The following is a 16,379-nucleotide window of genomic DNA, read 5'->3' on the forward strand; positions in this document are numbered from 1 at the left end:
ATTTAAACACATTAGTACACATTGTTATTTATCAAAATTTTATATTAATATACATTGTGATCATATATAACATTTAGTAAGAACAAAGATAAAAAAAAAAAAAAATTGACTCCCGCTCGGTCGAGCGGGTCATGATCTAGTATATAATTAAGTATATTGAGTCCTTTTATGCACTCATCAATAATATAACGTATTCTATGCTTCGTAATTAATGATGTAAATATAAGTTTACCGTAAATGATGTCTACATACGTTAAGGTTTGATAATTTTTGAAGTTTTTAATTGCCGGGTCATGGAGCTTATTGATTTTTAATTACAAGTTCACTCACTATATCATAAGTCAGGTTCAGATCTGATAGTTCTATCGACGACCAGGGAAATAAAAATCAAGTGTGCAATTCCTATTAAAGTTCTCTACTAGATCAAAGTTTCGTTTCGTGATTAAAAGATTATGTTCAAAAAAATTATTCAAGTTGTATTCGTTTGTGCATGTACTGTAGAAAGCACGGCCGGCTTTGGCATTTGGCGCGAGGTATCACGGTCTGGGTTCCAATAATATTCCAAAAAAAAAAGATTCAGATTTTAAAAAAATAAAAAATAAATTCAAATAATTTTGTAAGAGAATTATACATATACAAGGACGCCTATTTCATTATTTTACTCCTTAAACAGATAAAAAATCATACATGTTAAGCATGTGAATCGACCACAAAAGTAGGTTCATATCACATAGATTCACATGGCCGTGAAGAACAGAAGAAGGAAACAAATACATAGTATATGACTTTACCGAGTTTAGGTCGTATATATTACAAGACTTGAAATTGACATGAAGACTATATACAAAGGTTTCAGGATTCTAACACCCTCCAGTTTATCTTTTAAAATTCCACATCCTTTTTTTCCCTTTAACATCATCATTCAATATACATTTAATTTTTTATCCACTACAATGATTTTATTTAATAAAATTCAACATCTTATTTTATAAATTAATAATTATTTTTTCTGTATCCAAATTAAACAAACTTATTCTCTATTGATAGATAATCTAAAATGACAAATTTTCGTATTAAGAACAAAATTATATTATCTAATTTATAATGTGATTATTGATTTTAAATAACAAAGAGAATGTGAGAATATCAAAAATCTTTAAGAAGTAAAATGTGTCGTCACTGGTCTTCATATTTTTCTTATTTAACATGTTGAATCTTTTCAACACCAAGTAATTCATGGAATCAAATTTTATTTTTCAACATTTTTATTGTAGTGATTCAACTGTTGAATCTTAACACTCTCATTGTAGATGATATCTTGCGCATTTGCATGTTTTTAGCTTTGATATCTTGCACATTTTAATCATGTAGAATAGGATTTAGGCATCTTTAGGTTGCATTTTGCATGCATAAGTCCTTATCAGGTGTTGGAGCATGCTATGGAGTTCTTGGAGGTGTTTGAGATCAATTATGGGTCAAAAGAGGTGGAAGTTGGTCATTGTGCGAGATTGACATCCAGAGCGGGGTTGGAACGTGCTTGGAGCGGGTACAAGGCTCCGCTGTGGTGTCTAGAGCGGAGTAGAGCAGTCTGACGCAACGGGGTTCTATACATCGCTCGGGTTGACGACGAGAAGCGAGGTGATGAGGCCGGAGCGGGGTCTTGCAGCGGGGTCGTGACACCGGTGTGGAGGTCAGAGCGGGGTCGAGCAAGTGAACGGAGCGGGGTTACCAAGGCCGCTCGGGATTACACGTGAAGCGAAGCAAAAGTGGCCGGAGCGGGGTTAGCCAGCGGGGTTGCGACTCCGCTGCGTGTTTTTGACTTGTGCGATTTGTAATGTTTTTAAGGGCTTTTTAGACTTTTTATTATCAACCATTAGGGTTTGGAAGGATCATATAAATACTTTTTAGACCCAAATGATGGGATTATCTTATTATCTCTTGAGAAAACACAAACCTTTTGGTGAAAAGTTCTTTCCTTTGAATCAAATCATCACTTTGTTCTTGTGTTCTTGAGTTATTTTAAGTTCTTATTTTCTTTCTTTACATGATTAAGCTTAAATCCTTCATGGGGTTAAGAGGAATCATGGTGATTAGTGAGTAGTCCAATTTAGGATTCATGGGTTAGGGAGATTCAAAGGTGATTAAGCTAGATCTAAAGGGTTTTATGTTTCATCCATCTATTTCCTTGCTAGTAGAGTGATCTTAATGCATCTTTTGAGTTGGCCTCTCAAAGGTTGATCTCTAGACATTTCATGCCCGGAAGGTGTTTGATGAAATGTCTGAGTCAACTCTTCTAAGCTCTTAACACACTTTGCCAAAGGAATTTGTTGTTAAAGGTGTTAAGATGGCTAATAGACTTGATTTTAATGATTGCTTTAGTAACATTCAACCAAAGGGATTTGTTGCTTGAGTTGCTAAAGCAAATGAGCATTCATCTAGGGATAGAGCTTGTTTAGTATTGTGTCTAGGTTTAAGGTTGTTAGATTGATTGAAAGTCATCCCCTTTAGTTCAAAACTTAATCACCCAAGATCTAATCCCTATTCCCATGAGTTCTCCCATCTCATAATCAAAGAAAGTTTGCTATTTTACTGCATTTTAGTATTGTTCTAGTTTAAAACTCATCTCACTTTTGGTTTGCACTTAGATTAAGCATGGATTTGTATTCTCAGTGCATTGAAATCACCTAGGATTGGTTCGACATCTCTTATACTACTGCATTTGATAGGGACCCGAAAAGTCTTGTTATCAGTAGATAGTCGAAAGACGAAGGAAACATATACTCCATTTATGACTAGATCCATACTTGGAGTCATATTTATAAGACTTAGAAAAGTCACTGTAGAAATCTCCGATATAACCACAAAAAATTTGTGATAGAGTTTAAAATGCCACGAAAATGCTACAAAATAAAAAATCTTATTTTTCCTTATATAAATTATAGCAAAAAAATGTTATGAAATTTTCAAAAACAAAATGTAGCTAATTATAGCTACAAATTTTGCAATGAATATTTCGTGACAAACCTACCACGAAATAGAAAAACAAATCATGGCTAATTTACAAAAAATAAAATATAGTTTTTGGTTCTGTCACAAATCCATTTGTGGCTAATCGCCAAAATCCAAAAATATATATTTCAAGACTTAATCTCAAAATCTTACCCTAAATCCCAAACCACATATGCAAACCTTATATCATAATATGAAAATTTAAATCTAAATATCAAAAAGTGTTTTCATCTTTTAAATAAAATAAACTATAATTCTTATAAAGATTATTGTTTTCAATTTTTTTTTTCAATTTAAAATTTACATTCAAACCTATACAGAAACAATTAGTCTAAACTTCAAAACCTTAAATTTTACTTTGTATACTAAATTCTAAAATCCAAATATATATATTTCAATTTTATACCACCATCTTAATTCTAGTCTCAGATCTTAGTCTTCTAATTTCAAAATCTAAAGAGGCTAGCTCCAAAGTTTTAAAATTAATTTTAGGTATAAAATTAGGAGTTAGTATTAGTGTATAAAGTACTAAATATATAAATTTTATATTATTTTATTACAATTATTTGTTTTTGAAAAGATAGATTTTTATTGGTTAATCCATGCAGTGAAGATAACACTTTGTTTAATCTTGGCCCTTGGTGAGATTAAATAGATGGACACAGCTGCAAATTGCAGCATCACCATTATCCCGATAAGAATAAATAACAGTTAATGACCAATTTATAATTTTGAACCACTAGAACACAATTCGCTTTTAAATGAAGTAAAAAATGAAAAATGAAACATCATTAAAGATAGTCTTAGAATGACCAAAATTTTATTAAATATTACTTGAGGATCAAAACAATATCGTAACCCGTCGAACGTTTGTAATTTTATCCAGGGGGAGGGATGAAGTGTTTATCAATGGTGTTCATTGTTGTATTAAACCACTGCTGCTTCCGTGTATCTAAAGTACTTTGAAACAGTTAAATTCAAGAAAATCAACAAAATGTACAATTTAATCAAATTTATATGCATTATTTTGTTTTCTTAACGAACCCTCAAATTTAATTATTTTCTTGTGGAGTAATTTTTTTCGTTCAAATTGTCTAGGTTTAGTAACAATATGCCAGCAGAACCATGCAAGAGTTTATGGCTGCCCAAAAGGAATAAAGAAGTAAATTACAACGACCTATGCACTAAAATTATTATAATTTCACACCAAATTTGAAGTGATACTATTTACCATACTAAAATGTTATTCACTCTACTGAAACACTGTTATCTTATTTATTAATAAAAGTATTATTAAATAAAAAACAAATAAAAAGATAAATACATATAATATTATAAAATAAAATTTAATGTAAAATTTGGTGTTGTAATTAGAAAAAAACTCTTTTGTAGTGTTAAATATACATTAAAAATAGTTCGGTTTTGATTTTAAAATAGTGTTATTGGTTGGAAATATCGTAAGCCTAAAATATATTTCACCATTAAAACAATATGTTTATTATAAATTATACAAGACATATTCGTTTGTCCACTGTCCTGAGTCCAACTCTCCAATAAAAAAAGATCCTAGTCTTTAAGAAATCAGAATAAATTAAAATTAATTTCATATATACTATGTCAACTGAAGCAAATTTCATTATTTTATTTCATCTGACATGAATAGACGAAGGAAACAAATACTTAATTTATGACTAGATCCAGACTTGGAGTCATATTTATAAGACGTAGAAAAGTCACTGTAGAAATCTCCGATTAAGCCACAAAATTTTCGTGATAATATATATTTATATTTAAGATAAACAGTATTGGTCGATTCGGTCGACTCCGGAAAAAAAGCACTTAATGTTATAGAGTAGACTGGCTATTACACTGTTTGATACGAGTTTGAAATACCTTCTCACTAATGTCAGGTGATGAACCGATCATCTTACGATTCGCCATGTAAACCACTTGGGCTCATTCTGGCTAAATAATGATAATTTAGTTCCCAGGAAAATCGAATCCAAAACGGATGTGAATATACACCAAACCCCAAAAAATTCATGATAAATTTTCAAAAGCCATGAAAATGCTATGAAATAAATACCGTGATTTTTGTACATTAATCATAGCAAAAAATGTTATGAAATTGACACGAAATAAAATATAGCTAAAATAGCTAAGATTTTGTTTCGTGACAAATTTGCCACGAAATAGAACATAGCAAAAATCATGGCTAATTTACAAAAAAAAAATTATCTTTTTCGATTTAGTCAAAAATATTTTTTGTCGCTAATTGCCAAAATCCATATATATATATATATATATATAATCTTACTCTAAAACCCAAACCACATATACAAACCTCCCAACCTTATATCATAAATATTAAACTTTAAATCTAAATCCCCCAAAAAATCATATTTCTCTAAAAATAAACAATAGTTCTTATAAAGATTATAGTTTTCAAATTTCTTTTTCTTTTTAGTTTTGAACTTAACATTCAAACCTATACAGAAACCATTAGTCGAAACTTCAAAACTTTAAATTGTATTTTGTATACTAAACTCTGAAATCCAAATATATATATATATATATATTTCAACTTTATACCACCATCTTAATTCTAGTCTCAGATTATATTTTTCTAATTCAAAATCTAAAGAGGCTAGCTCCAAAATTTTAAACTTAATTATAAGGTATAAAATTAGGAGTTAGCATAAAGATAGTGTATAAAGTATTAAATATATAAATTTTATAATTTTTTTTTTAAATATTATGTTTTAAAAAGATAGATTTTTATTCGTTAATCCATGGAGTGAAGATAACACTTTGTTTAATCTTGGCCATTAATAAAATTAAAGAAAAGTGGTATGTATGACCATGAAAAAACATATAGTTCACTGTCTAACAAATTTCCCTACCATTTATATACACGGTATTATATTTATATACTAGTGGTATGCCGGCGCTACGCGCCGGGTTTATACGTTATGTTATTTAATAAGCTTCAAACGTTTTCTTCGATCATATTTTTGATGTTGCGTTCTTGTTGTAGTCTTTAGAGTAACTTGAAGATCATTACCAAAGTTGTCGTCTTTCACTTCATTCATCACGTATTGAGATATTTTTTCAGTAAGGTATGTTGTATCAGGGTGATGAATGGCATGGTATGATAACATGAAGTCCATGCTCTCAGTTATTGAGTCACTAAAATTATTTTGGTTGTCGATAATAGATGGTAGCTGGAAATCATTGACGAATTGTTGTGTGGTGGATCTGTGGATGTAGTAGACTTGCAGTGTTTGTTTTGTGTTTCCGTTTGTAGATCTTCTCTGATGCGAGAGGTGATGAGTAATAAGTGAGAAGTAACTCATTTTTGGATTGTTTGTGACAGTTTAATGTTTTGTAAAAAATGTATTATATAGTGCAAGTAAAAATAGTTTATTTGATTGATTGTATATATTTTTACAACTAATCAATACAGACCCATTATGTATAATATGATTTTATAGTTTATATGCATTAATTTTAATAATTCTTTTAAACTGTTAAATTGTTTTAATCGGTTATATATATACACACATAAATATAGACGTTTATATATACATATGTTATGATGGGTTGGCAATGAAACATAGATATATAACAATAAAGGTGAATTAACTAAAAAATCATTTGTTTGTCTATATAATATTGTTTTAATAATATTTTATTATTTATTACTTATTACTTATTAGTAGCAACTGAAGTTTAAACCATAGAATAATCGTTATGTTAGTTTCCTTATCACGGATACCATCCGAATAAATAGGTACATCGTATATGGGAATGAAATATTTTTGAAATTTGAATGCTTAGTCAAAAAAAATATTTTTAAAAAAATTCTGTTTGTTATTGTTTTACGTAGTATTTTAAAAATACGAAGAAAATTCTGGGATTTTATTATCTTCGAAGATTGCCTGTAACACCCTATAACCAGGATGCTAATATACCGTGAGAAAATAAATTAAATATTCAAATATTTTAGTAGTCTTTGGTTTAGGTAACCAATACATTTTTATTATCTATCGTAAGTTTTTATAAAGCGTGTTACAGGCAATTTTTTATCGCTTAGCTTTGCGTGTCGCTTAGCTTTAAATGAGTGAGTGAGTACTCTAGGAGTTCTGCCATATCGAAAGGGGTTCAAAGAAGCATTTCTCATTGGTCTTGTGCACATGAGCTTCAAAAGAAATTGCAGGAGGCCAGTAGTGAGAGCTTGGGACACGTTCAGAGGCTTGATGTTGCTGTTTCCAGTGAGTGGTATAGTCATCGCCTCATCGGCGAGCAGTAAAGCATAAATAAGATAACACAAAGATGATCTGCCGTTGGTAGGATGAGGAGGGGTCGAAGGCTTTTCCTTGCAAGCAGATTTATGACCGAGTAATGATGGAGAAACACAGGCGATACCAGTCTCTTGTTGGTTGTGATCAACAAATGCAATTATGTTTAAGAAGAAAAACAAATTGATAGGAGAGTATGCGACAGAAATAATACTTACATAACGTTAGGAAAAACTTTGATAGATTTGAGCGATAAGAGTATATGCTTCTCCACACTGAAAGAACAAAAGTATTGTATCTAAAAAGAAAAGAGTCAAAGAGCTAATATAATGCAACAAAAAAATTAAACTTTCATGTTCCAACAATAGGTTTGCACAGTATCTAGAGCAAATCAACTGTTACCAGTCCAAAGAACAAATACATGAAATCAGAAAAGCATATCTTCATGAACTATCCAGTGGGAATCTTAAAGGGAGCATTAAGAACAGAGGGGCGTACACAAACATCATCGCATCATTTACAGGGATGGTGTAGAGAGAGACTGAAAACAAATAGAATTCACCAAAATTCCAAATTCCATGTCCCCACCAAAGGTTCTTACAATGATTACCGATCCAAAAAACAAATATATGAAATCAAGCACGTATATGAATCATTGAGAACTGAAAGAGAAAATTAAGAACATATAGACGTATACACTCATCATTGCATCATTGCATCATTTTTAATGTATCTATAATAATATCTATATAAATAGAGAGAGGGTCTAAGAGCTAATAAATAGCTACAAAAATTCAGAAGCAGAGTATTTAGATAATCCAAAAATAATAATTCAGATCTAACTTTCTGAGCTAAACACAGTAATGAAAAACTGATCTGAGAATTTAAATCCATAGCTTTAGTATCAGCAAGTGAATACACACAAAAGAAAAGAAAGAATTAACCCCATTTACGGAGCTGAATAGTAAGCTCGACTAAGAGCTAGTATATCTGAACAATATCAGCAGCATTTCCGTGTGAATACAGAAGTGTTGTGATGGCCATAGGGTACCTGATGTACATGGAGACGTTGGTGCCTCGACGCTTGAGCAGAAGCACCGTTGCAGATTTTCTTGTAAGTGAATATATTCAACGGAAGAGCGCAAACTTCGCCGCCTTGAAGTCCTGATGCCTCACATCTCTATCTTAGCAGACTCTTCTCTCTCTCTGCCTGTATATGGGAATCGTATTGGTAAGAGTTGAAAGTGGTCGCTGGAATTTCAGGAAGAAGACAAATATGGTGGCGATTATTGATAGCAAGGCAAATTAAATATCTAATAGTGTGATATCTGGATTGAAGGACATAAAGAGAGACTAATTAAATGGACTGAATGCTGATGAGAAACAACAACGATATAAAACCACACACATCACCTTTTCTTCAAGAAAGAGCAAGTCAATCCCCATCAGCTCTCCTCCATTCTTCCCATTACGGGCTTCCCAAAATCGAGTACAGATGAATGTCGGAGAGGATGAAAGCGGTTTCAAGGGAAACGAACAGGTGCACACAGATCTTAATGAAGGATGAGTGGATTAATCAAGTGAAAAACTCAAAATAAATGTTGGATTTAAGGAGTTGAGAGGAGTTACAGGTAGCAAAGGGACTGTTTAGTTTCTGTGAAAATTTGACGGTAAAGCATCCGCCGCAAGAGAAGAACGAAGAAGAAATCAGAATATGAGCTTATGTGGGCCTTTTTAAAAAAGATAAGGGAAACTCAAATAGAAGAATCAGGAAAAGATCAAAGCGACGCGCATGAAAAAATTACGTGACATACACAGACGTCTCAGCGCATTGACACGTGTCGCAAAATGCCCACCCCCTCCAGAGCGACGTGGACGCAGGAAAAGGCAGATATGCCTACTTTATTGTTATAGATTAATATTGTATTGCCCTTCCTTTCAACCCGTGAAACCTGAAGCAAAAAAAAAATCTTAATTATTATATGTAAAACATAAATTGTGGCTTAACTTCCTTTTTACTTCTCTTGGTAACTTCGTAGAAGTTGAATAGTCTACGGCACCGATTTGAGTAACACCATCACCCTGCCGGATTCGGTTCGAATTTTTCCTTCTCCTTCATTTTTTTGCAAACGCGTGCTCTTCTCTGCTTCTAAAATCGGCGATCACACGACGGCGTTAAAGTTGCAGCATTGCCTAGTAACAACCCATGCCTATTCCACGTCAGACACTTGATTTTTGTCAATGGTAAATTCTCGGGTGTTTACCTTCGATTCTCTTCATCTGATGTTATTTTCTTTTCTAATTCGGCTATATATGGTTTTGCTTGCAGGTGTACATGAATGTTCACCGATATACTTCTTATTAATAAAATATGTCGACCCCTTCAAACACTCTCAGGCATCCCAAAAGCACACTTTATCAGCGCATCTAATACACCAAACTGATTTATTGGATTTGATAACTATGTAGTGAAAGTAATGCCTCATTGCACATAAAAAATTGTTTATTAAGAAAAAGATCTTCTTTCTTAACCAATTCGACCAAAGAACTATTTGCCAAAATTTCTCTGTTTTCTTTTTCAGAGATGTTGTAAGTATCAAAATCATCTCCATCAACCTCACCTTGCTTCATTTTCCCTTTCTTCTTCTCGTTATGCTTAACCCCCTTCACATTACTTGAAGCACCCCATTGTCACATGGAATTCATTCCTCTTCTTCACCAGTACGTGAATCATTTCGCATCTTATTAAGATTAATGTCGACCTTATTTGGATTCCCTTGCTTTGCTTTATAGGTAATACACAATCGAGTTGACTGATGCTTCTTACACCACCCTAGAAAAAAATGTAATTTGGTGTGAGTTTGCAATGATCACCGGTGGACATTCTGATGAATTGATCAACATACCCAATAGGTAGACAACTCAACTCCAAATTGGCATCTGTTTTTATGAAACCAAAATCCTCTATATAACAATTTTCTGTAATTCTTCAGTAGAGGAACTCAATTCCAAAGCAAGTAACCTTCCCTCTTTCTTTTCATCAACAGAAAAACTTCAACCTGAAGCTACAACCAATTTCCAAACATCACATGAAGCATAGATATGAATCATGGTAGAATAAATGTGAAATTTTTGGGAACAATCAATAGAATATAGAGATGGTGTAAGAGGCAGTTTATCACGATTTTTAATTTATTTTTTTGAAAAATTTGCTTTTTAAAGTATAAGGAAACTGAATATTTTCAAGTATTCTATTTCTATATTTTTGGAACTGATTATCCTTATTAGTATAATATGTATTCTACTCTATGTATAATACGGTAAACATGTTTGAAATCGACTTCTACTAATTTTAGATTTATTATAATGTGTAGATTCCGATTTATTACAAATTTTAGAGCGATAAATTAAGCGTAGAATGTGTATTCCAAATATTTTTAGATAACTACTATTTACGTAGATCACATATTCTAAATATAATAGATTCAATGAAAAATGGTTTACATTTTCTATTATGCTATGAAATAATTATATTAAACATTTTTTAAACTGTAAAATACCACCAAATTGATATAGGTATCCTCAGTATAGTTACTATTTTAATTTTTTTTTGTTTGTAAAACTATTTATTTGATTTCTTTTGAAAAATATTAAAAAGTATTAGAGGCAAAAATGATACAAAATAGAAATTAGCCTAATGAAACATAGTTTACATATTTTTATCTAAAAAGAAAACTAAATCGTTCACAACTCATCAAGTTTTACTCATAATAGTTCAAATTAAAGCTATGATGACATGAAATATCTTTGGCATTGAATTAATAAAATAAGTTTATTAATTTAGTATATAATGATGATTTTATTCCATATATGATCACAGTCGAAAACAAAATTAAGCAAATTTTATTGAAAGAGAAAGAACAACAAAAAGGTATTTTTGTTTAAGTAAGAGTGTTGAGAAACTGAACCCAGACAACATCTGCCTTCTGGATGGTCTCAAGAGAATATTCCGCAGATGCTTGCACCTCCTTCCACTCGCGAACAACCACACGATGCTTCTCGTATGCATGAGACGACTCCTCTAGAACGATTGATAGATTCTCAACACTCCTCTGGAATTTAATCTCAACTTGTTTCTTCTCAGCCTCGAGCTTCAACACCGCCTTCTTCATCGCGAATATTTGCACGGCCAAGTTGTCTCCTTTCTGAGCCAAAGCCTTGACTGACTCGAACTCAGCGTCGACCCTTTTTTGCTTCTCTATGGCCATCTTTTCGTGCAATATGACAGTCTGGTGCACAGTTTTCACTCGCTGAGAGGCCTTGAATCCTTCTCTTATCACTGTCCCATACGTGGCCAGCCTCGATATGCAGGGTACTTTAGCCCTGGTTAGTTCTTCATAACGTGCACCCATTGTCAGTATATCCTCGTAATCCGAACGAGCTACGAGCTCATGTACCTTTATACCAACATACTTTTGCAAGGTCATTTTTAGCTTCCTTACTTTCTCGGATGTTTCTGTAGTAGAAACCTTTCCTATTTTTACATCTGTCCATCGTCCTTTCTTGTGATTATCAACAATCTCGGTCAGCGATGTTATGAGACTAGAGGTCTTTGACGAGGATCCCTACATATCAAAGTTAACACATTGATAGTGGTGTTACAAAAATAACTTGTAGTTTATCCCAATAATAATTGTATATATATATTTCATGAAAGATGTTCTCCAAGCCTGAGCATTACCTTAATGGATTCTTCCTTGATGATGTCATTTAAGTCGTACTTTGGTATGACCATAGAATCATCTCCCTTAACACCATCTTTGTCTGGGTTAATACAGCGCCACGCACCTGCATATGTGTCCACAACAAAAAAAATTCAAGATCTTCTGAGTTTTTGTGTAATTATGGCATTTTAGAGATTACCAAACAGATTTGAGCAAATTTCCTTACAGTTACCAGAAAATTAGGCAATTGTACTGCTAAATAGTAACACATTACTTAGGATAGGAAAAATTTAATATACACATAATTGCAAAAACCTTTGTAAACTTGGGCTTTTTTCTAAATTATTAGCTTAATCAATAACTAACTTAAAACACGGCAAACACTTAGACAATAATCTTAACTAATACCATTTCCTGATCACATTTTTATATTAATGTATTATGTATGGTACGACCAAATTAAAAGCTTAACTGAGAGACAAACCTGACTGTCCAATTGATAGAGACCCTATAACCCCTGAGCCGCTACTGCTTGTCTTCGACTCATACTCTAGACGACCCTCCATTGACTCTTGCTTCGACTCATACTGTTGACGACTTCCCATTGACTCATCTGAAAGCAGATAATTGGTTATATACATCACGATGATCTGATAACTTCTTAAGAACTACACAGAGAATAGGAAGATTATATACCTTCATTTCTAGTTATTATCGGTTCCTTTATCATGAACCCTCGGTTTCCCTCAGCTGTGACAATACATGATATATGTAAATCAGAATACTGACTGAACCAAGAACTCTTTTGCATAACTAACATATAAATAACTAAATAAGTAAATGAGAACATTGACTGAAGTGTATTCTTACATTCCTTTTCACCGTTATTTTTATAGTATATTTGGTTTATATCGCTTCCATCATCTCTACTTTCACTCCCTGGAAGTAACAAATGAACAAATAAGCTTCAAATTACACTGAATTCTCTATATGAATTTTAAAAAATACAAATAATAAATTTATTAAAAATACAAATAATAAATTTAGCTATACAAAATTTAGCTATAATAAGCTATACAAAATTTTGTATTAGTAATAAATGTCTACCTTGGAATGTGGTTCCAAGTGTTTCCAGCTTACTCTTTTCCTCTGTGATTTCTTCTTCTTCTACAACAGTTCTGCTAGATGCTGAAGCTATGATCCAATGGAACATGAAAACAATTATTAGATAGAAGAAACTTTTAGAACATCTCTATTTCTAATAGCACTAGAAGTAAATGTAATTCAATTCATCTCTATTTCTTTCTATAAAATATATTGCTAGTTTTTCTATAAATATATAAATAGGAGAAGAAACAACGGTTTTTAAACTTTTTCCTCTAATAGAGAAATGTTATATTAGAAAAATACATGGAAGTAAATTCAACCTCTATTTAGATGAAAAGAGTACAAATACATTAAAAGATGGTCTTACAATAATGGTTCAAAGTTTTTTTTTTTTTTTGGTCACACGTTCAATGTTTTCTAAGAAAACATATATAGCCAAAATTACCTTCCATCTGGCGTTGAAGCTCTTTCACCCGTTCCTGATTCGAAGCACCTGAATTGATGCACACATAATAAAAGTGTTTTAGTTACCAAAAAAACTTTGCCTCGGAGAAACAAAGGGGAATAGGAAGAACATCTTACCGGTTTCAGAAGCATCCATTAAATCAGCTTCAGTTCCATCATTTTTATTAAAACCTACAATCGAAGAGGACAAACCTATTAATAACATAATCGGAATACATAGTTCTAATCCTATTAATTAACATCTGTAACACTATACCTTGCATTAGACGTTTGATGTCGTCTGAACTACTGGAACTTTGACCCGCTTCATAACTACTAGCAGCTTCCGACTATATAACCGAAAGTTCACAGACCATAGTTAAAAACACATGTTTTCTAAAGAAATCTTTAAGACAGGCCAAAAAATTGTACTCCAAATCACCCATAAATTATTGTTTTTAACCTAGAATTGAGTTATAACATCAAAAGAATGTTCTACATTTACTGGTTTACCTCGTTTTTCAAACCTAGAATTGAGTTATAAACATCAAAAGAATGTTCTAGGTTAGCCTCGTTTATTAATCTAGAGTTATTGAGTTATAAACATCAAAATAATTATTGCAGGTTCATCTCGTTTTCTTCTTATCCTAGAATTGAATTATAAACATCATAGAAATGTTCTAGGTAAAAAAAGAAGAAGAAATGTTCTAGCTTCACCTCGTTTCTTTTTAACCTAGAATTGAGTTATAAAACATCAAAAGAACTAGTCTAAGTTTACCTCATTTTTTAAACCAAGAATTGAGTTACAAAAATCTAAAGAATGTTCGAGGTTTTACCTCAGCTTCAACCGAGTGAGACACAGATGATGTCGCTTTCCCTGTTTGGACATTATCTGCAACCAAACAAGACACAAATTCAATACACTGGCTATTTATATATCGACGTTAAGATAACAAAATTATTAAGTTCGTTAAATATGTATTGTTTACATTCAGATTCTTGACCCTCTAACGTTCCAAATTTATTGGTTCCGCCAACCTGAAACAAAAATCAAATCAATGCATGCAGGTCCATTTCAATTCTGATATTCATCTTTTTGATATTCATCTTCTTATTCCTTCTTTAATAGTTTGGTATGTTAATTAAGAAAAATGTATCTGATTGTGGCTTGCTTACCTGACAAGAAACCTCATGGAAGCTTGAGAGAACGAGACAAATTGCTAGCGCCAAAACCACACGTTTGTTTCCCATCGCAGAGATTGTCATTACATACACCAAACAAAAGACAATGTTTTATTCCTTAAGATTGTACTTGTTTAGTTGTTTTGATGTTTGAAGCAAAGCTTCTTGTGCTTTAAATAGAGCTCATGATGTAGAATAAACTAACGCGTCTTTTTAATATAAACATATTTAATCAAGTCTCGAGTCCTTTTATTTACTCATCAATAACATAACATATTCTATGCTTCGCAATCGATGATGTAAATATACTTCTACCCCATAAATGATGTAAATATACGTTAAGGTTTGATGATTTTTGAAGTTGTTAATTGACCGGGTCATGGAGCTTATTGATTTTTAATTATAAGTGCACTCGCTATATCGTAAGTCAGGTTCACATCTTGTAGTTCCATAGATGACCAGGGAAAATCAAAATCAAGTGTGCAATTCCTATTAAAGTTCTCTACTAAACCTAAGTTTTGTTTCGTGATTAAAACATTGTTAATTAAAATTTGTTCAAGTCGTATTAGTTTGTACATGTACTGTAGTAATACTGCCGACTTTGTCATCTGGCGCGAGGTACCACGGTCCGGGTTCCAATAATAAAAAGATTCACATTTTTCTTTTTAAAAAATTCAAATAACTTGTAAAGAATTGTACATATACATCTCTCAGTAAAAGCCTATTTCGTTATTTTACTCCAACAGATAAAATTATACATTAAGCATGTGAAATCGACCACAAAATTAGGTTATATGAAGAACAAACGAAACGAAACAAAAGCATAATATATGAGTTTACCGAGTTTAGGTCGTTTATATTACAATTTACAAGACTGTGAAAATGACATGAATAGACGAAGGAAACAAATACTTAAATTTATGACTATCCAAACTTGGGGTCAGATTTATAAGACAGAGAAAAGTTGACTACAAAATGCAAATATTGACTTTGATGATTTGTAAGAGACTTGGCATGGAGCTTAAGGTCATATATATATTAGACTGTGATTTTGACTATCATTTATCGACCTTATTTTGAAAAAGCGTGTTTTGCGGAACATTGAAAAAATTATAGCCGTTTGGGGTACGTAACCTAACAAAATAACCGGGGAATACCGGGTTTAGTTTGGAATTTCTTTTAGGAATTTCAAATTAAATTAATTAGTAAGAAAAAAAAATCACACATAATTTCACTGGTTTTAAATTAAAATTATAAATACATATACAGAACCTTCTAAAATAAATTATTACATAAGTACTTTTCCGTATTCAGCTCTCATGTTAAGAATTAGAGTAGTTAATATGATTATATCTTTAATAAATCAAATATATAACTAACTACAAATAAAAACAAATTTATTTATTTTTATAGATAAGTGACTAAAGTTAATAATAATAAGAATTATCAAAAATTTAAAAATATATTTTAAAATAAAAAGATAATTCCTATATATAGTATGTTGTTATCTGAAAAATATCTTTTAATATAAAGGTTAGAAGTTTAAAAACAAATAAAAAATAATTAAGTATTAATCAAGTAAAATTCTTCATTTTATATAATTAAAAATATA

At 31.6% G+C, this 16,379-nt stretch overlaps 1 protein-coding gene and 1 long non-coding RNA gene across 4 annotated transcripts; both read right to left on the reverse strand.

Moving 5' to 3' along the window:
* Positions 1-6,985: 6,985 nt before the first annotated feature.
* LOC130505444 (uncharacterized) lies at positions 6,986-9,169 on the reverse strand. Of its 2 annotated transcripts, none has more exons than XR_008941686.1 (3): positions 8,724-9,169; positions 8,362-8,520; positions 6,986-7,608 (listed from the first exon to the last, which is right to left on the reverse strand). It is a non-coding gene; the product is annotated as an uncharacterized LOC130505444 (long non-coding RNA). The 2 variants fall into 2 exon arrangements; XR_008941685.1 differs by having other exon boundaries at positions 6,986-7,585; positions 8,724-9,167.
* A 1,959-nt stretch (positions 9,170-11,128) lies between these two features.
* Positions 11,129-16,169, reverse strand: LOC108812319 (NAI2-like protein). Of its 2 annotated transcripts, none has more exons than XM_057000052.1 (12): positions 14,762-16,169; positions 14,575-14,623; positions 14,422-14,477; positions 13,863-13,935; positions 13,724-13,777; positions 13,587-13,634; positions 13,142-13,222; positions 12,905-12,973; positions 12,731-12,784; positions 12,519-12,647; positions 12,052-12,158; positions 11,129-11,935 (listed from the first exon to the last, which is right to left on the reverse strand). In XM_057000052.1, the coding sequence occupies exons 1-12, from the start codon at positions 14,849-14,851 to the stop codon at positions 11,252-11,254; spliced, it is 1,494 nt and encodes a 497-aa protein (XP_056856032.1). In that variant the 5' UTR covers positions 14,852-16,169; the 3' UTR covers positions 11,129-11,251. The 2 variants fall into 2 exon arrangements, with proteins under 2 accessions (XP_056856032.1, XP_018440056.1); XM_018584554.2 differs by having other exon boundaries at positions 13,142-13,228; positions 14,762-16,166.
* Between the last annotated feature and the right edge of the window lie 210 nt (positions 16,170-16,379).

The sequence above is a fragment of the Raphanus sativus genome, unplaced genomic scaffold, assembly GCF_000801105.2.
Source record: "Raphanus sativus cultivar WK10039 unplaced genomic scaffold, ASM80110v3 Scaffold2285, whole genome shotgun sequence".
Taxonomy (NCBI): Eukaryota; Viridiplantae; Streptophyta; class Magnoliopsida; order Brassicales; family Brassicaceae; genus Raphanus; species Raphanus sativus.

Excerpts from the sequence above, each read along its gene's own strand:
- LOC108812319 (XM_018584554.2), bottom strand. The coding sequence starts at position 14,851 with ATGACAATCTCTGCGATGGGAAACAAACGTGTGGTTTTGGCGCTAGCA. Across the intron at positions 13,936-14,421 it reads CTCACTCGGTTGAAGCTGAG|TCGGAAGCTGCTAGTAGTTA; the intron begins GTAAAACCTCGA and ends TCGGTTATATAG. Across the intron at positions 11,936-12,051 it reads TCAAGGAAGAATCCATTAAG|GGATCCTCGTCAAAGACCTC; the intron begins GTAATGCTCAGG and ends TTTGATATGTAG.